This window comes from Tauraco erythrolophus, chromosome 1 (assembly GCF_009769465.1).
Source record: "Tauraco erythrolophus isolate bTauEry1 chromosome 1, bTauEry1.pri, whole genome shotgun sequence".
In the NCBI taxonomy this organism is placed as follows: Eukaryota; Metazoa; Chordata; class Aves; order Musophagiformes; family Musophagidae; genus Tauraco; species Tauraco erythrolophus.
In genome coordinates this window covers 28,629,240-28,651,935 of record NC_141465.1, presented here as the reverse complement: position 1 = coordinate 28,651,935, position 22,696 = coordinate 28,629,240, and the positions used below count along the sequence as shown (strand labels likewise).

Genomic DNA, 22,696 nt, shown 5'->3' with positions numbered 1-22,696 from the left:
GGTTTTTCTGGAGTTCTCCAAAAATGTTTTTAAGAACCCCCTTCCACAGCCTGCTTCAAATTACGTGGTTTGCTATTAGCATGTTTACTACAAAAGTAGATTCTGAATATTTAAAGTGATGGCATCTCTTTCTCTGAAGTTAGAAGGACAAAATTTGGATTTAAATTGAAAAATTAAGTTAGGCTTTTTTATTGAAGTGCATGTCTTCTGCACACAGCTTGAAGGGTTACTCTAAGTCTGGTGTGTTTATATAATGTGGATAAATGTGTGAGTGTGTGCAAAAAGTGTTTTCCATGTGCTGTTTAATCACTTGGATGTATTGCCTTGTACTTGAATTTGAACATTTCCCAAGATTTTTTGGACTTCTGGCAGACCACTTGAAGCAGCAGGATTTCATTTTCGTTTTGGATGTCTAGAAATCCATGACCAGTCCTTGCCTGCAGATCAGTTATCATAGGAGCACAGCGAGTCTGGCACTCCTGGTGCCATCAGACTGATCATGGCTGTGGTGCCTGATTCTCTGTGACTGATGAAATCCCTGTCCACTGGGAACTCCTGTTTTCTGTATGTAGGGAGATAATCAGGGGGGCAAAAGCCCAGTTGGAACTTAGACTAGCCAGCTCTGTAAGGGACAACAAAAAGTCTTTCTATAAATATATTAATAACAAAAGGAGGGCTAAAGATCACCTCCAGCCCCTACTGGACTCAGGGGGTACGTTAGTCACTAGGGATGAGGACAAGGCTGAGGTCCTTAATGCCTTCTTTGCCTCAGTCTTTAATAATAAGGTCAGCAGTTCCCAGGTGAGCTGGCCTTCGGTGTCTGAGTGCAGGGAGGGAGAGCAAATCGAAGCTCCTGTGATCCAAGAGGAACGGGTCAAGGATCTGCTCCTTCGGCTGGATGCCCACAAGTCTATGGGGCCTGATGGTATCCACCCGAGAGTCCTGAGAGAGCTGGCGGATGTCATTGCCAAACCCCTGTCCATTATCTTTGGGCAGTCTTGGCTCACTGGGGAAGTTCCGCTGGACTGGAGGCTGGCGGATGTTACCCCCATTTACAAAAAAGGGTGGAAGGAGGATCCGGGGAACTACAGGCCTGTCAGTTTGACCTCGGTGACGGGCAAAGTCATGGAACAGGTTATCTTGAGTGCTGTTAATGAGCACATACAGGTTAACCGGGTGATCAGGCCCAGTCAACATGGGTTTATGAAAGGCAGGTCTTGCCAATCAAACCTGATCACCTTCTATGACAGGGTGATCCGCCTGGTTGACGAGGGAAGGGCTGTGGATGTAGTTTTCCTTGACCTCAGTAAAGCCTTTGATACAGTTTCTCATAGTGTTCTGGTTGAGAAACTGGTAACTGCTGGCCTGGATAGGCACACCCTCCTTTGGGTTAAAAACTGGCTGGATGGCCGGGCCCAAAGAGTGGTGGTAAATGGGGCTAAATCCGGCTGGAGGCCGGTCACCAGTGGGGTTCCCCAGGGCTCAGTGCCGGGTCCGGTTCTGTTTAACATCTTTATCAATGACCTGGATGAGGGAATTGAATGTACCCTCAGTAAATTTGCGGACGACACCAAGCTGGGAGGCTGTGTCGATCTGCTTGAGGGTAGGGAGGCCCTTCAGAGGGATTTGAACAGACTGGATCGTTGGGCTGAGGCCAATGGCATGAGCTTTAATAAGGCCAAGTGCAGAGTCCTTCACTTGGGGTATAAAAACCCCAAGCATCGCTATAGGCTCGGGGAAGAGTGGCTGGAGAGCTGCCTGGCGGAGAAGGACCTGGGGGTGTTGGTTGACTACCGGCTTGATATGAGCCAGCAGTGTGCCCAGGTGGCCAAAAAGGCCAATGGGATACTGGCATGTATCAAGAATAGTGTGACCAGCAGGAATAGGGAAGTGATCCTGCCCCTGTACTCGGCACTGGTGAGGCCGCACCTGGAATATTGTGTCCAGTTTTGGGCCCCTCGCTTTAAGAGAGATATTGAGCTCCTGGAGCGAGTCCAAAGAAGGGCGACTAAACTGGTCAAGGGGCTGGAAAATAAAACTTATGAGGACCAGCTGAGGGAGTTGGGGCTGTTTAGCCTGGAGAAGAGGAGGCTGAGGAGAGACCTGATTACAGCCTACAAATACTTGAGAAAAGATGGTGGGGAGGTAGGGGAAGGGCTCTTTACATTAGTGTTGGGTGATAGAACAAGAGGAAATGGGTATAAGCTCAGTCAGGGGAGATTCAGGTTGGATGTTAGAAAGTATTTCTTCTCTGAAAGGGTTGTCAGCCACTGGAATAGGCTGCCCAGGGAGGTGGTTGAGTCCCCATCCCTGGATGTGTTTAAGAATAGGGTGGATGATCTACTTGGGGATATGGTTTAATGGGGATTAGGGATGGTTGGACTCGATGATATCTAAGGTCTTTTCCAACCTAGAAATCTATGAATCTATGTACACAAATTATGTGGTGCTTGTGTTCAAGAGGTAGCCCCTTCACGGAAACTGAAGAGAAACTTCCTCTGGCTTGGAAAGTCCTTGAAGTATGGACAGGGGGAAGCTGGAAGGCTGTGTGAGGAGAATTATCATCATTCACTTGCTCCTTTGGAGGAGGTTTTCCTTGTAGGATAGCAAGATACGGGACTGGGGGAACCTTTGGTCTAGGCCAGTGGTTTAATCATTACATTCTTATACATGCCAAGAAAATCAGTGGGTTTCAGTGCCATTGTACGTAAAACTACAAAATTCTGAGTATCCTTTATGACTAGCTTCTTTATGAGACCAAAAACCTTAACTGCAGATTTTTTCAGGTGCTATGCAGATGATTGCCCAATGCCAGTGTCAGAGGAGGGCTACAGGGTACCGCTCTGGGCAACAAGGGAGCCAGGGAGCATATAGAGATGAAATTGCATAGCTTCAAGGTCTACTAGAAAACAAATTTGAGCAAAACCAAATATTTGTACTGTTGTTCTGTTCTCAGAAGCACTGTCATGCAGGCTGCTCAGAAACTTAAAATTTGATCCTCATCCCTGATTCCTGATGCAGCTTAGCTATACTCTGTTGCCTTTGAAAATGGGATGCAGCTGTTCAGCATCCAGTGTCAAAATACTGTATTGTTTCATCCTGCTTGATGGCCTTAGTACAGAAAAGGAGGGTTAGTGGCAGCTGGAACCAATATGCTTCTAGTTTTTAAAACAGTTGGAAATTTTCCCCTTCATTTTGCAAGTTAAATAGAGGAATTCAAATCCAGCATTCTCTGTGAGCAAGTTGATTCTATAATTTGTTTATATTCCCTCTTTCACGTGCATGTCAAATTTTGCTGGATTTATGGCTCCCTGTTTAATCTTCATTGGTAAGAGATGCACATTCTCTGTTGGAAGCTGGTGGAGAGGGGCAAAGAGAAGCAGAAAATAAATCCATTCCTAGCAGTGAAATATAAAGGGTTTCAGAGCAAGGAAACATACAGGAAAACTTGAAAGGTAATTAATTAACCTCCTCACTTTGCATATAAAGTGAGGATATATGATCATTAAAATCAGCTTAAAATGCTTCTCTTCTAATTTGGCACTCCTACGTTTTACTGAAATGTAAATTATTGCCAAACAGAGCAGGATCACTAAGATCAACCCTAGCATGTACCTTAATCCATTTGAATTTTTTTGCCATGTTTTTTTCTTGTTGACCTCAGAATTTGCCCTGGTACCTTTTGTGCTATGGGAGCAGTGTCTGTTCATACGCAGAGAGCACAGCACAGCGCGGGCTGAAACTGGGCGAGTTTGGCTATTTGGACATGGAAGAGGGATCTGCAGAGGGGCCTTTCCTTAGTGCCTCTGCATTCAGGAAGCTCAAAGCCTTTCCTGAGTCCAACGATGTTGCTGTGGAAATGTGCAGTTGGCGGCAGGCCAAAACGTCACTGCTGATCTAGTGATAAAAATCCTCCTGTGCAGTAGGAAAGAGCAATCCAGCTCTAACACTCCACCCTTGAGCTTCGCTCCGCTAAACCCATAAACTTACAGCTGTGGAATTTCTTACATACACTTAATTTAGTACGATTTTGTGAAATAGACAGCATGGATTTCAATTCTACTTTTAGACCAGGTCAGACTTCGAGAAATGTGGTCACCTAACTCCATTTTCCAGCAGCTTCTGAGGCTTTTATGTGAATAAAACCAGACTGTCTTGGTTTTTCCTCAGTCTGTGGGCTTGAGCATACGGTATAGTTACACGCTTAGGATTGTCGGTGGATTTTTTGTGTGAGTGAAGTAAAGACAGAAGAGGCAATTCCAGATGGGTATTAAGTTCTGCAAAACCATGGCAGGTTCATTATATCTAAAATGCAAAGTTTTAAGAGTAAGCAGAAACAAAATTTGTCTCAATTTGTCAAAGTTGAGTAAGTTCAAATTCTGAAAAGCAAATAATGAGATTGAATCAAATACTTTTTTTTGTTTTATTCTGCCCCAGGAAAATCCTTTTTGAGTACCATTGTAGCCATGTATTTGTGATGTGTGGCATAACATGTTTTTTTTTATAAATTAGCAGAAATTAGGAGAAGGCATCTTTAACTCCACGTGAAAAGGGGTTTAGTTGTGTCTCACCCATGAGTGAAAAGTCTTGCATTTATCCTAGCCAGCCATTCCTGAATGTTTGTGAAATGAACTACTACGCCTGTGTCAAACACGACCTGCAAGTTAATAACATAGCAGGGAAAATACATACCTAATATAGTAGGCAAGGTATTCCTAATAAGTGAGTGAAAAGAAGCAGTTGTTGCACATTTCAAGAACAGTAATCAGAAAGGACTGGTGATTGATTTTTCTCTAAAGGCAAGATTAAATAGAACAATACAGCATTGTGAAACTTTCCACTCTGATTTGGAGATAATTTTGATCAAAATGACAAGCCAGCTCAGAATGTCCCATGGAAGTTCCATGGCACAGAGACAGATATTTTAAATACACAGAAGTCCTTTAATACAATTTTTGTGTTGTTTCTCTGTATTAAGTATTTTGGATTTCCATGGGAAGAGTGTAAGTTATATTTTAGAAATCCAGACTGCATTTGATGTTTCCATTTTCCAAGCTCAATGAAATTGCACTGTTTCATCACTCCCTTAAAACCTGAAATAGTAGACTAGGCTCGATGTAGAGTTCATGGGGGAAGCATCTGCATGCATATATGTTCATGTTTAGGTGTATGTACTTCATTTACTAGAAACTGTTTTTTCAGGCATTTTAGATATCATATATGATTCCTTTATGGGAGTGACCTTATCTCGATGCTGATGCCACCTGAAATAAAGGCACTGGATTACAGAGTCAGTGGGGCTGGAACTTGCCACCAGGTAGCCAAAGCAGTTTCTACTTCATTTGGGCTTGTATCTGGCTTGTGTCTCGTACAGTTGGAAACCTGTTGACCAACTGTCAGGACTACCAAGTTAAACTTTCAAACCAAGGCATTACAGTACAGGTCCTTAACTCTGCCCTGGTGCATATTTATATTCACAGAAATAATTTATATTCACTCTTCTCCAGGTAAAAGAGTAGGCATATTCCCTACAGTTTGGGTAGAAAGCCTAGGTAGTCTACATAGACCTCACATGTAGTCTGTGAATCTGTCTGTTGTGTACCAAATCAATACGTACAAGTCCCAACATACTCACAAAAACTATATATAAAATAATATTTTGACAACCTTCTCCAACATAAGGAGGATTTTAAGCTAACAACTGAAATACCCACAGACATAAGTACATCTGTTGGCCTGTCACGATAGCTTGTGAAAAGGCTTCGATTGATCTGCGCTTAAGTTTTAGATAAAGAGCAGGTGTTTGGATCTGCTGAAAAGAGGTTTGGAATGTCTTTCAGGGGAGCAAGCAGTGTGACAGTGTGTGCTCGAAATAGAAGCAGCGTGTAACAGCATGTTAGATGCATTCTGTCTTTTCTTCTGCATTTGCCTAAATACTGAGCGTGTACCATGATACTGAGGACTCATGGAATAATAATATGCGTTCTGAATTTGGTGCTGGATCCTGTTCCTTAGGAAGTCACTGGCCATTCTTGTCACTGGATAAATGACAATCGCTAGCAGCGTTGGCCAAGGTGACTAAAACCGTGGGAATAATGGAAGTCATGTTGGGAATATCCTGGTCGCTTTAGGAGGAAGGTTGAAAAAAACAAGCCAACAGAACAAGTACAGACAACTGAAAATAGTGGAATTGTTTCATGAGGCTTAGGTAGCCCCTGGTGGCTGATACAAGTTAGTTATTCTGCGAGATGTTTTTGATTAGATGACTACGAATGTGAACATATAGAGTTTTTCCTGGCAAAACACGCAGCGGAATTTCAAGTGCTAAACCCAGAATTTAATGAAGTTTGATTGTTGGTACATTATTTATGAAGAGCGAGAGGTGCCAAGCTGGCCCTGGGATGTGTCAGCTGTTTGTTCTTCTGCCATAGTCATTGTCAGAGCTCAGGCTTAGGGACTTAATTTAGCTGATAATAGCACCACTTTCCCTTATAATTCAATGTAAAGATTCCTGCCTAGGGTCAAAGTAATAGACAACCATGAGTATAACAGGTTGGATATATAGGCTGGAGAAGTGGGCCTGTGAGAACCTCGTGAAGTTCAACAAGGCCAAGTGCAAGGTCCTGCACGTGGCTCGGGGCAATCCCATGCAGAAGTACAGGCTGGGCGGAGAATGGATTGAGAGCAGCCCTGAGGAAAAGGACTTGGGAGTGCTGGTGGATGAGAAGCTCAACATGAGCCGGCAACGCGCACTGGCAGCCTAGGAAGCAAATCATATCCTGGGCTGTATCAAAAGAAGTGTGGCCAGCAGGTCGAGGGAAGTGATTCTGCCCCTCTACTCTGCTCTTGTGAGACCCCACCTGGAATACTGTGTTTAGCTCTGGAGTCCCCAACACAAGAAGGACATGGAGCTACTGGAGCAAGTCCAGAGCAGGGCCACAAAGATGATCCGAGGGCTGGAACGCCTCTGCTATGAAGACAGGCTGAGAGAGTTGGGGCTGTTCAGCCTGGAGAAGAGAAGGCTCCGGGGTGATCTTATAGCAGCTTTCCAGTACCTAAAGGGGGCCTACAGGAAAGCTGGAGAGGGACTTTTTACCAGGGCATGTAGTGATAGGACAAGGGGCAATGGATTCAAAGTGAAAGAGGGGAGATTTAGATTGGATATAAGGAAGAGATTTTTTACATTGAGGCTGGTGAGGCAGTGGAACAGGTTTCCCAGAGAAGTTGTGGTTGCCCCATCCCTGGAAGTGTTAAAGGCCAGGTTGGATGAGGCTTTGGGCAACCTGGTGTAGTGGAGGGTTTCTCTGCCCATGGCAGGGGGATTGGAACTAGATGATCTTTAAGGTCCCTTCCAACCCTAACCATTCTATGATTCTATAATAGCTTCAGACACAGGGTCTGACTGCATCTCCTGAGCCTCTGCAGCCTTCCCTCACCTCTGTGCTTGACCGTTCATTGTGGCCCCTCCGCTCTGCCATCGCAAGACTTCGTATCACTACTCAATGTACTAGATTTGTGGGTGAATCCTACCAAAGGTATCTCTGCAAAAAGTGCTTGTATGGGTGGGATTTTTAGGCAGAACCATTTCACTTCACAATGACGTTTAAAGGAAGAAGTGTGTGTAAAATATTACGGAGGTGCGACTTGGGGTGAGAAGTACTTTTGCTGATAACGAAAATTTGTTAAAGCTGTGCAAACAATAGGTCTACGTCTCTAGGCATTGAGGAGAAAATGATCAATTCATTCTTTATTTCTTTTTTTCTTTTTTTTCTTTTCTTTTTTTTTAACTATTGAAGTTACATTCAGCTGTAAAACTTGGTCCTTGTTTATGGTAACCGCCACGCTCAGGTTTCCAAAGCCCAGTGGAGAGCTGTCGTGGTCTGTCACCAGCTCTGGCAGTTTAAGCCTTCAGCTGTGGCCCTGAAGCTGTGAGTCAGTAGCATTGTAAAGTTGTTGGGAAGGTTGGAGGTCTGGCCTGGTCCAGTGCGTCTGGGACTTTGGGCAGTTATGTCTGTCTACATATTGTGAGTTTCTAGTGCGTTTCTTTTGCTTGAGAAAAAGCAAAGTCACTGCCTCTGTAAGGTGACACCTTGCATTCAATGTTCTTTCTCCCTTGTCCTATACTTGAATGATGGTTTTCTGCTGCCATCGCAGGAAGGTTTCTTGGCCGGACATGCTAGAGGCACGCGTATCCATTTCTCCTTTATAGTGATAAGTTTGGGGCATTTCACAATGTTATAAAAGACACTAAAGGTGGGCCAGTTTACCCAAGTGACTACTACTGTTAATGGTGTTTGACAGGTATTTTTGAGATTGTTATTTTAATAACAAATCTGCTTGTGACTCTTAATGTACAAGTTTCATTGACGTATTGCAGTGAATACAAGCATAGTGAGGGAAAACAAAAAATACACCCTTCTGGTGTTAGACATGGCACTTAAATTGGAATATCTCTTGAAAAAATAGGAATTAATCCTCTTCTCTCTAATCTGCTCAAACCTACTATCTTGATGTGTTTTGGAGGCAAGGAAAGCTGAAGTGTCAGGAAAGGTAACATTTTCTGTCTTCAAAATTTTCTTGTTGTTAAGCTCTCTGGTCTTCCAGCCTTTGTTCCTACAAAGCTTTACAGTTGACATTTCAGTTTGTTTTGCTATTACCATAATGTTGTGAGGATTACTAACTTTCCAACATTTGTCCACGATTTCTTGCAACTTGATCCCAGGGTGCTTGGATTTTGGGGCTTAGGGTTATTTTCCTCATGAATGAGTTTTCAGTCATGGAGCCACTAAGTTTAATCCTTTGGCAGGGAATGGCTCCACATCTCTCTATTTCTATCCGACAAATCTTCTTCAAATAACCTTTGTTTTCCTGTCTTTACACATTTTTTAAATCTGTTGCTTCTCTTAAGCTGAAAAGATTCTTAAATCTTTGAGCTCTGTAGTTTAGTATTCATCTCTTGTGTAAATGTTAAATTAGTTCAGGCTCTATATTTGTCCATGAATCTAAGTCTTCTTAAAGCTTCAACTACACCCACGGTTCTTCCTGCTTCAGAAAGCTGTACACGGAGCCTCTGATGCTTATTTTGTCACTTTCTCACCCTCTTCCCTGTATCCTTGCCAGTGCCCAGACCAGCTGTTCACCAGTTCTGCCCATTCTTTAATCTACTGCACAGTAAGGTCACCTTTCCCTTTCTTCTCACCTCCCTCAGCTTCATACTTTTCACTGCTTGGCAGCTTCAGGAAGGATGCACAAGTGCAACAGCATAAAATTTGGAGGGGAGGTGGGGGATGGATTTCTAGAATCTATCATAAACACTAAGTTAAAAATGAATGTCTTAGCTGAATGCTAGAGAACACTTTCCTGTTTTGGCACTGTATTAGTGTACGGAGTAGGAAAATATGTACAAATACGCATTTCTTAGTCTTCCCTGCTCTACCATCAGTCTGTGTATATTTTCATGTTCCCTTCAGCTATGGACCTTTCCTTTGTTCATATTCATTTATGTGCCTCAAGGCACATATTTAATAGTTTTTGCTAATTAAAATCACCTGCAATATATACCTAGGCTAAGATTTTTACAAAATCTGTCACCCAAGCTGAGTGCCTTCAGAAGAACCAAGGAGGTCAACCTTTTTTTGAGTTTTGCAATCCAGCCTGATGATTGTTCCTTGGGTTAGATAAAGTAGTGCTTTCACGTGGTCTTCTGTGGAGCTGTTGGGCAGGTTGCCATCTTATTTTAATCTGAATGTGTGCATTCAGTTTACTGTTGATAAAACTTACCAGTTGTAATCTTTTTTTGTTGCTAAAGTTTAACTGTAGTTGACAGATGTTCATACTGGTTGAATATTCACCATAGTAGAGCGTATATGGGGAATCTTTGAAATGCTTCCGATGGAATCCAGGTTGCAGGAGATCTTCTGGGAGAGATTTGCCTGGTGGTGGTGAAGGCTGCAAAACTGGGAGCTTGGATGATGGGGGCTTCCTGAGTTGGAGGAGAGGAGAAGTAGAGTCTGATGGAGAGAAAAGAAGCAAAGCCCAAAGGAAATTGATGTTGAGTGTCCATTAACTAGCATGCTAAGGTGGAATTTGCTGTCTTGTTGGGGCGATAGTATAGCAGTTAGACAAAATGCAACAGCCAGACTTCTCATTATGGTCAGGGGGAAATCTGAATGCCCTCCCCGGGGACCATATCTACTACCTGCAACTACTGTTCAACGGTCCATCCTGCTGAATGGGCTGAGTGAGTAGGTGTTCCTTAGGCAGTCCTGCCTTCAAAAGATAGCTGCAGGTGATACATCTGCAGTGCAAGGAACTAAAACGTGTGTTGTTCTTACACTAAACTGATTTTTTTTTTCCCCCATTTCTTCCTTGTAGCCTCGTCACGTATTCAACATGCTGAAGAAGTATGTGCGTGCTGAGCAGAAGGACAGACAGCATACTCTCAAACACTTTGAACATGTCCGCATGGTAGACCCAAAGAAAGCTGCCCAAATCAGATCTCAGGTAATCTCCATCGAAGGTTAATGGGATTGTGTTTGTTCATAACTATTGTGACGTTTCTGTCAACCTGTTTTTTAAAAAATACCTGACTCCTTTGTGTGGACAGCTTTACATGCAATAAAAAATAATCTGCATTCCAACAGAAGATTAAGGCATAGTGGTGTAGGAGTAGAGTGGGTATAATTTTTCCTCTGAGAAGAACTGAAAAGCGGGTTTTTTGTCTATCCAGACAGTGAATCAGTCATGGGCATTTCTTGAGGAGCCCTCCAGCATGTTAATGCCCAGAACTTCTATTAGTGCTTTGGTAAATAATATCTCTGTAAAAATGTCGGTAATAGATTTAGCATCCACACACGGTTACGCTTCCCTCAGTTGAAATGACAGAAACAGAAGCAGTGTAGCCATCTGACTGCAAGCAACTTTTCCATAGTCATTGCAGAGGCACTTGTAGTGTCTGTAAGTGTGATTACTGTGATGCACTCAAGTTTAACATGTTCTTTTAAAATAGGCACTCTAGTTCATGGCATTTTAACTGCTGAACTTTAGTAAAGTCCTGAACATGTATGTTTTGGAATAGCTTTTATGTTGCCTTTGTAAATCATGGAGGGTAAGAAAGCAAAAATAAAATTAAAAAAAAAGACTGACGATGTATCCGGCTTTCAAAGCAGCAATTAAAATTGTAGGCATAATGGATAAACTGTAAAAAAAAAAGTGTTCCATAATCTGCAGAATCAGACATTGATGTCTGTGCAGGATGCAATGGAAAGTGCTGTTCCAGCCATAGTTTTTGAACTGACCGGCATCACTAAAAGCCAAATCAAAACCATGAACCTCCCTGAACAGCACAATTTTCACATTATACTTCTCAAACATCTATTCCAGCCAGACTTGTGCATCGAGGCAGTGCTGTCTTGAAATTGCCGGACTTAGAAATGTGCACTTCTAACAGTCTTCTGCAGTGACAGTTGTCTTTCCCTTGTCTTCAACATTAAAGCATGTCCTTTTGCATCTAACATGAGTTTTCAGTTTCTAAAACACTGGATTATTTAATGACAAAAAACAGTGACATCTTGCAGACTACAGATTGTGTGGCAGCACAGGTGAAGAATAGGAGCTGACATGCGAATACAAGAAGTGCACTGTATTGCTTGGTGTATCATCATAGGAAGGAGTATTTCTACAGTATCTTTGCTTCTTGAATTGGTCAGAAGGTTGGGGGAAGGTAGGCTGGAGGATCTGATGGGGAATTTTTTTCAGTGGAAAATGGAAGACAAAATATTTTGTTCAAAAGCATAAATGCTGTATTTCAGTTTGAAGAAATCATACCATTTTTTTCATTGAAATGGCTCTCTGCAAGCCATTTTCCTCCTTAGACCTAATTGCCCTCTCAGTCTTCTAAGATGCACTTCAATTTCCCCTTCTACTGAAGAGAGGTGATACTTGTGGAGAGTACCCTGGGGGAGCATACATCCTGGGATGTCGTGACTCTACCCATAGCAGTGTGCAGGAACCTGAGGCAATAGAGTTGTAATCACATGAAACAATGCAGTGGTGCTTCCAGGTGGAAATATTTTTGTTTTCAGCTGAAAACGTTTGCAAATGTTTTTACCAAGAAAATTGGAGGGTTTTTCACAGAGCTGTTTCTTTTTGCAGTATTAGAATAAAGAGAAAAGAAAAACAACTGAAAGATTTTGATGCAGCAATGATTGCATCTCACTTGGTTTGCCTGTTATGTAGAAACTTCTGGGTATAGGCAAATATAAATGTTATTGAAGGGTAAATGAGGCTGTGGATTTCTGCCATGATAGCTGCTTGTCTACATGCTCTGCCTCACAGCAAATGTAAACTCCTGCTTTAAATGACTGCGTTCCCATGGGATTTCAGGTAGTTACTATGGAAGAGCATCTAGAACACTATTTTTGTAGCAGCTGTAGGAGAGAGGTGAATTTTGCAATGGATTTGACAGTTTCGATACATAGACCATACTGAAATCTTACACCTAACACAAATGAAAACTGTCTTGCTCTCTATAACCTATAAAATTTGTAATAATGTCAAATTAGCAGTACTAAAATACTTTTATTTCCATAGGTTATGACACATCTACGTGTGATATATGAACGCATGAACCAGTCTCTCTCATTCCTCTACAATGTGCCTGCTGTGGCAGAGGAGATCCAGGATGAAGTTGGTATGCAAACTATTACTGTAGAAAAAGGAAAATATTTCTGTGATGAGAAATCAGAACCAAAACCTAAAACACAGCGTCTTACTTGTACTATTGATACACTATCCCAGCTGAAAAATAGGAGAGTAAACTTGCCAATGTTCTTAAATTATAAATTACATTACGATGAATACTTGGAAGACAAGTCCTGTATAACTTGGGCAGTGGCATCATTCATATTGTTGTAAATGTTTTCCCTGAAATGTGTTAGTTTTCATTTGGAGCCTCAACGATATGTGGAAGCAGCTATTGACAATGAGATTTAGCAAATCCTTCCTGGGTTTGGATATTTCATGTACGTGTTAAGTATTTACGTTATCTGATGTAGACATTTTGGAAATCCCCCAGCTAAAAAATTAGTTGCCGACCCAAGCATCTGAGAAGAGTGTAAGAATCAACAGGAAGTTGCTAAGTGCAACTTGGTGATATCTTACTGGTCATGCGTTTAGTTCTTGGTTAGTTGGTCACATGGGTATCTCCTCTCCTCCCATTTTTTTCCAGTGCACAGCCTGGGCTGTGAACGAGTCAGGTCCCATGTTTGCATCTTCCTTGTGTGCTGTCATAGCAGATAGCTGTGAGGGAGAATGATACTTCCTACCATTCAGGTTCCTGCTCTTGGCTGTGACATTGCTTCAGGAGAGAGATCTCTGTCTCAGCACTCAGACTCTGCTGTGTGCTGCTGTTGCCACAGCTCTGGACATCATGTTGCTGATGTGCTTCTTTAAGAAAAAATAATACATGGTTGAATGCAAAGGCTGGAGATGGGACGGTCATTGTTTTGGAAAACAGCTTTTTTTCACAAGATGTAATATTCCAAATAGCAGTTAATGGATTAGTTTCACAAATAACCAGCTTCAGCTGACTAAATAAATTATTGATTTCTTTAAAACACAAGAGAGGGAGGCATGCCATTGTGGTAAGGATTAGGATGCATTTAGGACGCAGGGAGGGAATGGACAGGGAGAAGCGGTGGATTGATTTTCCCAAAGCACAGGTTAGGAAGGAGATGTGCTTCTACTTGTGAGGTAGCTTGAGAGGGCTGGGGATGAGATCAGGAAGTTGGGGAATGGGTTGGGAGGAAACAAAGATAGCTGAATTAGTAATTATCCTTCACCATGTGTTTCTCTGCTCCATAGTTATAAGGCACAATCAACAGTCTCAGTCTGTAGTTGTAGAGAGCCGTTCAGGGGGAAGAAAAACCAAACACACCTTATTGATCGTTTGAAAGCGTATCATGTCTGTGGCAAAGGAGATGCTGACACTGTTAAGTCTTCAAGATGCTCAGTTTGTTTTCTTTCTGCACTGCTGTCGTTCCCTTGGGTTTTTTGCTTGAAGTTCCAATTTCTTCTGTTCTTGGTAATGTTAATGCTTGTTGGTGAGGACATTCTTCTAAATTTTCTTCTCCCTCCTAAATGCCAAAATGGAATGGGAATTTCAGAGGCTTTGAAGTGACATGGGAGCAAAAGTCTATTAACTGCAAAGTGGTTTACAAAAATCTGACTCCTAATCTCAAATGTAATACTAATTTTTAGGGGAAAAAAGAGCCTAAAATTAGTGGGATATTATTTCCTAATAAGATGAGAGAAGCTACAATATCTCAAAGAAAAAGTCTATCACAGTCTCTTGAGTACTTTTTCCTTACCTTTATTTCTTGGTGGTTTTGCGTATACTAAGAATTCTTCAAAGCATTGCAAAGTTTAAAGCAGTGAAAAATACATTTTCATACTGGGAGTTACCAGGCAGCAAAAATTAAAGAAGGCACTATCAGATTTGGGCTGTACTAGATAAAATAGTTTTCAGTAATGGGAAGAAAGCCTGTTCTCTTTCAGTATCAACATTCTCCTTGTTGATAACATTGACTGCATAGTTGGTTTTACATATTAGTTTTAATGAAAGTTTGTTGAGGTCGTTCCCATCTGTTAAAGGAGACAGTATCATTCTAGCTTTGAGCACTGATCAGTCTGTTTCAAATTCTTTTCTGAAATTATTGAATTTTTTAGTCTCTGTACTCTTCCTAAACCCATGGAAAAGGAAATCTATTACAGCTACAGCATCTGTAGAGAAGTAATATACTAATAAAATTGTGCTTCGTAACATTCCCAAGAAATATTACAACTCTCATTAAAAAGGTAAATGTTTCATTAAATATTTTTTATTAGAACCATTGACTTAGAAAGTCTGAATCAGTGGAAAAGTTGAAAAATAACCTAGTGTCGTGGTTTTAGGCTGATCCAGCAACTAAAACTCACACAGTCTCTCCTTCTCCAGTAAAGTAGAGAGGAGGAAAAAAAACAAAGGGACTGAGGGCTGAGACAAGAACAGAGGGAGCACCCACCAACCATGGTCCTCGGCAAAACAGGCAGGGCTTTCTCAAAGCAAAACAGTTTATTAATGATTACTTAGAAGGACAAAGGGAAACAGAAAAACCGATTACTTGAGAGGATAGAAACAAAACCAGATCTTAAAACCGACACCTTCCCCCCACCTTTCCTTTTCCTCCCGGCTCTGCCTCCTCCCCCCAGCAGCACAGGGGGCAGGGACTGGGGGAGTGCAGGTCAGTTCATTCCGTGCTGTTACTGCTGTTTCTTTCTTAAAGGAGAAGGAGTCCTTACACCCTTTTCCCCTGCTCCAATGGATCCCCTACCCACGAGGAAAAATCCACAAACTTCTCCAGCGTGAGTCCAGCCCACTGGAAACAATCCTCCCCACAGATTGCTCCAGTGTGGGCTTTACCACAGTCTCAGATACTTAGGGAGCTGTAGCCACTCGCTCCGGCGTGGGTTGTCACGCAGACTCCAGATGCCTCTCTGCTTTGTCGTGCACCCCAACACGACCATCCTCAGGCTCAGGCATCTTCTCCCCACGGGCTGCGAGTGGGTCTCTGCTCCACCGAGGCCGTCCTGGTTGCAGGGGGGCCGCCTGCTATCTCACCATCAGCCGCAGGGGAAACTCGGCTCCGGCACACCTCCTCCCGCTCCATCCTCACTGACCTGCTGTCGATGCGACTGTTTCTCTCAGATCTCAGTCCTCTCCAGGTGAACTCAGCCCAGTGGGCACCCCGGGAGTGGGGTGCCCCCGAGTTCCCCAGATGGCTCCGCCGCCACCATTCTCCATGGGCGGCGCCGGCCTGACGCAGGCAGCTGCCCGGCCGGGAACCAGGGAGCGGGGGCAGTGCCCTCCTCCCTTCTTTGCTCGATCCTGGGCGAAGCACCTTTTCCGGTTCCCTTGTCCTGACTTAAATAGGGCAATTCGCAGAGGCGCCCTATTGGCTCAACCCCGAGGGGGATGGCAGTCTGATCTGGTGGCCAGAACTAAGCCTAACCCGGTTCCAAAACCGGGGAGGTCGCAGGGAGCAAAACCCCTCTCCTGCCACCAGAACCACCCCCCCCTCCACATCAAACCATGACACCTAGGTAAGAACATCTCACACACACAGAATCTGAATAATAAATTACGTGTAAGGAAGCACAGTTGAAAATAGTTCTTCTCTTAGGCTGGGATGCAAGTTAGGTGGCTAATGTTTTAGTTCAGGTTGTTTTGTTCATTATACTTTAGGTTTCTAGTTCCACGCTTTACTGCAGAGTTCTTCATGAACAGTTTTCAGCTTGAGGAATGAATAATCTTTGCTTTAGAAGACACAGCTCTGACAAAGGTAGTTTTTCCCTGTATTGAATAAGTAGTTCTGTGAGCAGGAAAATAAATGAGATCTAGTTTCCTGTGAATTTATGGGTTTAATTCCTCTAATACCTAATAAGGTGCTGTTTTTTACTAGGTTTTCTCATTGCTAGAAATATTATGCTCTATTCTCCACAGTTTCTCCATTTTTAGCTGTTGACAAATTTGAATCTCAGGTCTTCAGATTTAATTATTTTTTTAGAAACTAAACTAGAAATACATGGAAATTTCCCTTGTGTCTTCTTGACAGTCCACTACCAAAGGTTCATCTGTGAGAAGTGTTCTGTCATTGGAAAGTATGTGCCTGAAGATAAGGTGCACACTTGTAGTTTGTCTGTTATTTTTGACGTCTTTATGCTGAGCAATGAATTTGAATTATATGAAATAGAATCTAGAGGTATTCCTGGAGCACAGAGAACGTTTTCTTCAGCAATCTGAAGATTTTTTAATTAATGCTTGGTGATCAGATGAATCACAATCTGACAGTTAGATATTTGAAGTTCTTTTAAAATACAGGGTAAGTATGAAGTTCTTACCTCAAAAGGTGGGTTTACAGCCCTAGTTTTAAGGTATGGAATCCAAAATACAAAATCCAGCTTCCACACCAAAAGCAACCTTTTAAAACTTCTGGTTATGTTCAGAACTCCGGCAGAGATGGTGGCAGGAAGTTAAGGTAAAATTAAAAGAGTTGTAGTCCTTATCTGCAGATGTTCATCATCAGTTGATGTCTGTTGTCTTAAACAGAAGATGTCTTGATTTGAGTATATGGATATGTAGGAAGACCCACAGCACTCCAAAGACTAGAAAGCAGCACTTACATGAAGTGAGGATTTTTTTACTAAGCATTTGACCAATGCATAATATGTAAACGCCCCTTTGAGGTGACAGGCACGTACTGTAACAGCAAATTCCAGATGTGTAAGGAAGAATACTGATGGCTGTCTTTTGTCCATGTTGGAGCAAGGGAAAAAGGATCATCAGTGTAAGAGTTGCAGAAAGATGTCTGTCTGACTGTGACTCTTGTGACAAAGCTTGGAAAGCATCAGCAGGTCATTTGTGTAGGAGACCATTTGGCATTCCAACTGCAAATGATTTCTTAAGGGGCGGTGATGCAGACGGGCTACAAACCAGGTCACTCTCGGCAACCGATGTAGTTCTTGGTGTTAAGTGGTGGTTCTCAACACCAAGAGAGTGGTGCAAAATATCTGAAAAGGGGTATTTATTTGCACAGTGTCGGTGAGCAGGTATTTGGTTACCTTGGTATTTGTACTCACCTTTGCCCTCTGATAAATCTTTTATACTATTTCATATGTGTAAAAGCTCAGAAAAAGCAATGGCAGGCTTTAAGAGAAATCAGTAGTTCCTTTGAGCTCATCCTGCTTTAAATACTTACTTGATCAGACTGCTTATCCATGTATATAAAAGGCAATTTATTGCTGGGAGTGGCACAGCAGGCACAACTTCTGAATCAGAAGCTGCGTCAGAGCTTTGCATCAGTCAAATGGGCCGGCGGTGAGCTGAATTTTTAATTCTGTCTTTGCTGCTCAGTTTCCAAACTGATGTCCTCAGCTCCATGTTTTGTAGCCCACCACTGATGAAATATTCAGCACTGCCTACTGCAGCAGTATCATAACTAAGCTCTGAAACATTCAGTTATGAGCAATAAGTGAGAGAATATGATTTCATCTATCCCTTGACAAATAAAATCAAGCTATTATTATTTTATTGTTCTGTTCCACTGTGCCTATGCCATTCTTCTGCAGTGTGTTCTGGATGCCAAACTCACATTCTATAGCTGAGAGAAAGGACAAACACAAGCAGCCCCCAGATCACTGCTTGAGTTCAAGAGTGTACAGTGTGCTGTGGGTCATGTGCTATTTCAAGTATTTATATGCTCCACCTTAGCATGAGAAAATCTGAGCAAGAGAGTTTTGCCTCGCAACTTCCTGTGAAGACTTTTTTTTTTTCAGAAAAAGCTTGACAGCTGTAAGTATAGGACATGCTACAGACTAAAGATGTCTGAAGGCTTGCTTTCTTTTAACTCTCTTTAACCATTAGATCCCTGTATCTGTCAGTCTGCGGCTGTGTATGTTGTCTGGACTACCTGTGAAGGGCAAAGTTAGCGCTGCCTCAGCTGTTTCTGGTCTTTCAGCATTTATACGACTAATTGTTGATTTCTTTTTTCTAGCTGCTAATTTTGACCTGTAGTCAATCCACAGCCTTACTGCATTTCTTGCCCTGAGTAGAATTAGGATGCTGTTGCCCATTCATTCTGTGGTATCATTCTTAAGAAGTTTTGAGGGCGTTAGCTGCTTGCTGCAGGCTGACAGTACAAAACAGCAGCCATCGTGTTTTGGGGATTTAATATTGTGAAACCAAAACACACCCTTGGAGGCTTTGCAAAAGCAAATTCCATGTCTGTCCTATTTAGTGCCATTCCTTTTGTGATTGTTTTCTTCATCCTTTCCCTCAAAATGTTATGTTTTGAATATGTAATTAGTAATGTCTTTCAGACTGCAGTGAGACTTCTCAGTGTCTCATTTTTCTGTAACTCTTCCTTGTACTTTCTGTTTCAAGATTTAGCTGAAGGGAAGAACTCTAACTTCAAAAAAATTTCAAATCATGAAGCGATGCTTAGGATTTCTGCACCTTTATATGAAGTTGGATTGCCGTGTTGAAGTAGCAGAATAATAAAGGGAAGTCGACATACATTAAATGTGTCAATAGCTTGTTAAAAGGATGTTGTAAGGTTACCAAGGGTATTGGAGTGGGATCATACAGAAGTATAGTTCATATCAAGAACAATAATTACCTTATGACTCAATTTCAGTACATAAAAGTAGAAAATTCTTGAAATTGCTTGTTGGTCATGGAGGTGGCAGTTCTAGTGTGCTTCATGGGAAGCAGTTCTAGTCTTCCTCTTAGACTAGATGGAGAAGAGCTGGTTGCCTTGTGCAGTTAATGTCACGTATCAAAGTGGTTATAGTGCCTTAATTTTTTTTTTTGTGGTGAAGGAAAACAGGCATGTTGAGGCAAGGGTAGATGAATAAGCACACAGAGACAGACCAAGCTCAGTGTACTGGCATAGAGAAAGATGAGGAATTGTCATCATAGAATCATAGAATGGTTTGAATTGGAAGGGACGTCAAAGATCATCTAGTTGCAGCCCCCCTGCCATGGGCAGGGGCACCTTCCACTGCACCAGGTTGCCCAAAGCCTCCTTCAGCCTGGCCTTGAACACTTCCAGGAATGGGGCATTCACAACTTCTCTGGGCAACCTATTCCAGTGCCTCACCACCCTCTGAGTGAAGAATTTCTTCCTTAGATCTAATCTAAATCTCCCCTTTCAGTTTAAAGCCATTGCCCCTTATCACTCTATACCCTTGTGAAAAGTCCCTCTCCAGCTTTCCTGTAGGCCCCGTTTAGGTACTGGAAAGCTGCTATAGGATCATCCCGGAGCCTTCTCTTCTCCAGGCTCATCAGCCCCCAACTCTCTCAGCCTGTCTTCATAGGAGAGGTGCTCCAGCCCTCAGATCATCTTTGCAACCCTTCTCTGGACTCGCTCCAGCAGCTCCATGTCTTTCTTGTGTTGGAGACTCCAGAGCCGAATGCAGTATTCCAGGTGGAATCTCACGAGAACAAAATAGAGGGGCAGAATCACCTCCCTTGACCTGCTCACACCTGGTCACACTTCTTTTGGTGTGGTGCTCTTCCTCAGGACGGTTGGGTTTTGTACCAGTTGACAAACCTGCTTAATCCAGTCAATGTCAACCCTCCTGAGTCTGTCTACAGTAGCATTTCAGCTCACGTGGAAGTACTTTTTGGCAACAAATGTCTCAGTCATCCCTATTTACTGTGGTGTTCCACTTCATGACTTGCTAGTGTAAGCATGGGCTCTGACTGTTCTTGAGAGCAGGCACTGGAGAGGTCCACTTGGTTGTTAAATACAGGCACTTCCTAGCAGCAGATAGAGGTGCAGAGAAGCACGCTGAGGAGTGGGAAACTAGAGATGTTCGTTCTGAAGAAAAGCACTTCCTCTCTGTTTTTGGTTATCCATACTTTCCAGTTAGTATTTCTTCTCTTTTTAAAGGAGTCAAATGAAGTTGAACTTCTACCTAGGGTAAAATAAACAGCGACAAATCCAGTGTGCAGCTGCAGCAGTTATAAAAATCTGTAACTGAGGAAGGTTGGACAATCCCTGTTACATTTTATGCTTTCTGCTGTTCTGCAGATCAATGGAATTGTCGGTTCTAAATTGCACCAAGCACTTGGCTAGTACTTGAGAGGGAGTGTCTTCCATTTTGGACACAAGGGGATGTCATCTTTGCCAAACCATAAGTGTTGAATTTCCACCCTCATCTCTTTAAAACCAGCACATTTTTCCATGGCAGCAATTCTTCCCTTCAGATTTGATGGGTATATCTACACCATACAGAAATTTCTCAGTAAACTTTAAACAGATTTTCTGGAAGTGCTACAATTATGTGCAGGTCTTACCCTACGGTACTGTAAAACATACCTTCTAGTTTTCAAGAGACCATTTGATGTGTCTGTGCTGTGTCATACAGGCTTACTGTTCCTCCCGTTCTGCTCTGCCCTTTTTACCCAGAAGGATAATGCAACCGGAAAAAGCAGTCGAAAGCAGCCTTCAGAGAATGCGTATTTGCACAGGTACCCTGGAGTGGCTTCCAGCAATAACTGTGCTTGTGCTTTCTCCCAGTAATTGACTTAACATATTTGTGCATATCCAGTAACCTTAGCTTTCTAAAGAAAAATTTGAATTTTCTGTGAAGTGATTATTTACCTTTAATCTTCTCCCTTGAAGCCCTATAGCAGTCAGTTAAATAGATGATTTTTATAGAACTCTAGCAAAAAATGTATTGCTGGTTCAGTGGTTAAAATAGCAGAGACTTCTCCCACAAAAGTAAACGATTTCTGTGTTAAGCTTTACAAAGCAGCATTTAGGTAGTTTTTGAATGCTTAAATACTGACATGATACGGCCCAGGTGGACTGCCTGATAAGCGATTAAGACCTCTTCCACCCAGGAGCATTGGTTTTTATATACACACACACACACACATCAGCTTTTTCTATTTCCAGATGTTTTGCATTGTTTTTAATAATCGCAATCTTATGATCTTCACTAAGCTACTGGTTTTGCCACTTTGTCACCTCTACAAAATATTTTTATAATGATTTAAATGCCATAAATAGCTCAATAAGATGCCATTGAGCTATTTTTGGAGCAAGGTGGTGTATTCCGTTTATGTGGGAAGTCAACCGATGTCATAGAATCGCAGAACGACTAAGGTTGGAAGGGACCTCTGGACGTCATCTGGTCCAAGTGCCCTGCTCAAGCAGGGCCACCCAGAGCCAGTTGCCCAGGACAGTGTCCAGATGGCTTTTGAATATCTCCAAGGATGGAGACTCCACAACCTCTGTGTGCAATCGGTGCCAGTGCTCGGTCACCCTCACAGTAAAAGAGTGTTTCCTGATGTTCAGAGGGAGCCTCCCGTGTTTCAGCTTGTGCCCATTGCTTCCGGTCCTGTCACTGAACACCACTGAAAAGAGCCTGACTGCGTCCTCTTTGCACCCTCCCTTTAGGTATTTATACACATTGAAGAGATTGTCCCCAAGCCTTCTCTTCTTCATGCTGAACGTTCCAGCTTTCTCAGCCTTTCCTCATAGGAGAGATGCTCCAGTCCCTTCACCATCTTTGTGGCGCTCTGTTGGACTCTTTCCAGTGTGTCCATGTCTCTCGTACTGGGAAGCCCAGAACTGAACACAGCTCTCCAGATGTGGCCTCAGCAGTGCTGAGTTAGAGGGGAAGGATCACTTCCCTTGACCTGCTAGCAATGCTTTGTCTAATGCAGCCCAGGGTACCATTAGCCTTCTTTGCCACAAGGGCACATCGCTGGCTCATGTTCAACTTGCTGTCCACCAGGACACCCAGCTAGTTTTCTGCTGAGCTGCTTTCCAGCTGGTCAGCCTCCAACATATATTGGTGCATGAGATCGTCCTTCTGCAGGTGTGGGACTTTGCACTTCTTGTTGGACTAACTGTTCTCCCTTAGTGTGTTATATTTTAATAGGCAAGTATAGTTGCCAGCCGAAATGAGCGCTCCGTGTTGCTGAGGCTTTGTAGATTCTGCACGCCATTCAGGAGCTTGGAAGAGCTGAAGAACCTTGGTTACTTCTCCAGGTTGGAAACTCAGCTCTGTCTGCTAGTAAGATATGTCCTTTGCCACAGCTTAGGAGAGAAGGAAAGAAATCTTGGAAATAGATCCAACATTT

The 22,696-nt window shown here is 42.7% G+C and overlaps 1 protein-coding gene across 1 annotated transcript in view; it reads left to right on the top strand.

The window, feature by feature from the left end:
- Positions 1-22,696, top strand: part of APP (amyloid beta precursor protein) — a 189,946-nt gene that overhangs the window by 127,263 nt on the left and 39,987 nt on the right. The window contains 2 exon segments of the mRNA XM_086631552.1: positions 10,375-10,503; positions 12,592-12,691. Of these exon segments, the coding sequence (XP_086487678.1) occupies positions 10,375-10,503; positions 12,592-12,691 (229 nt within the window).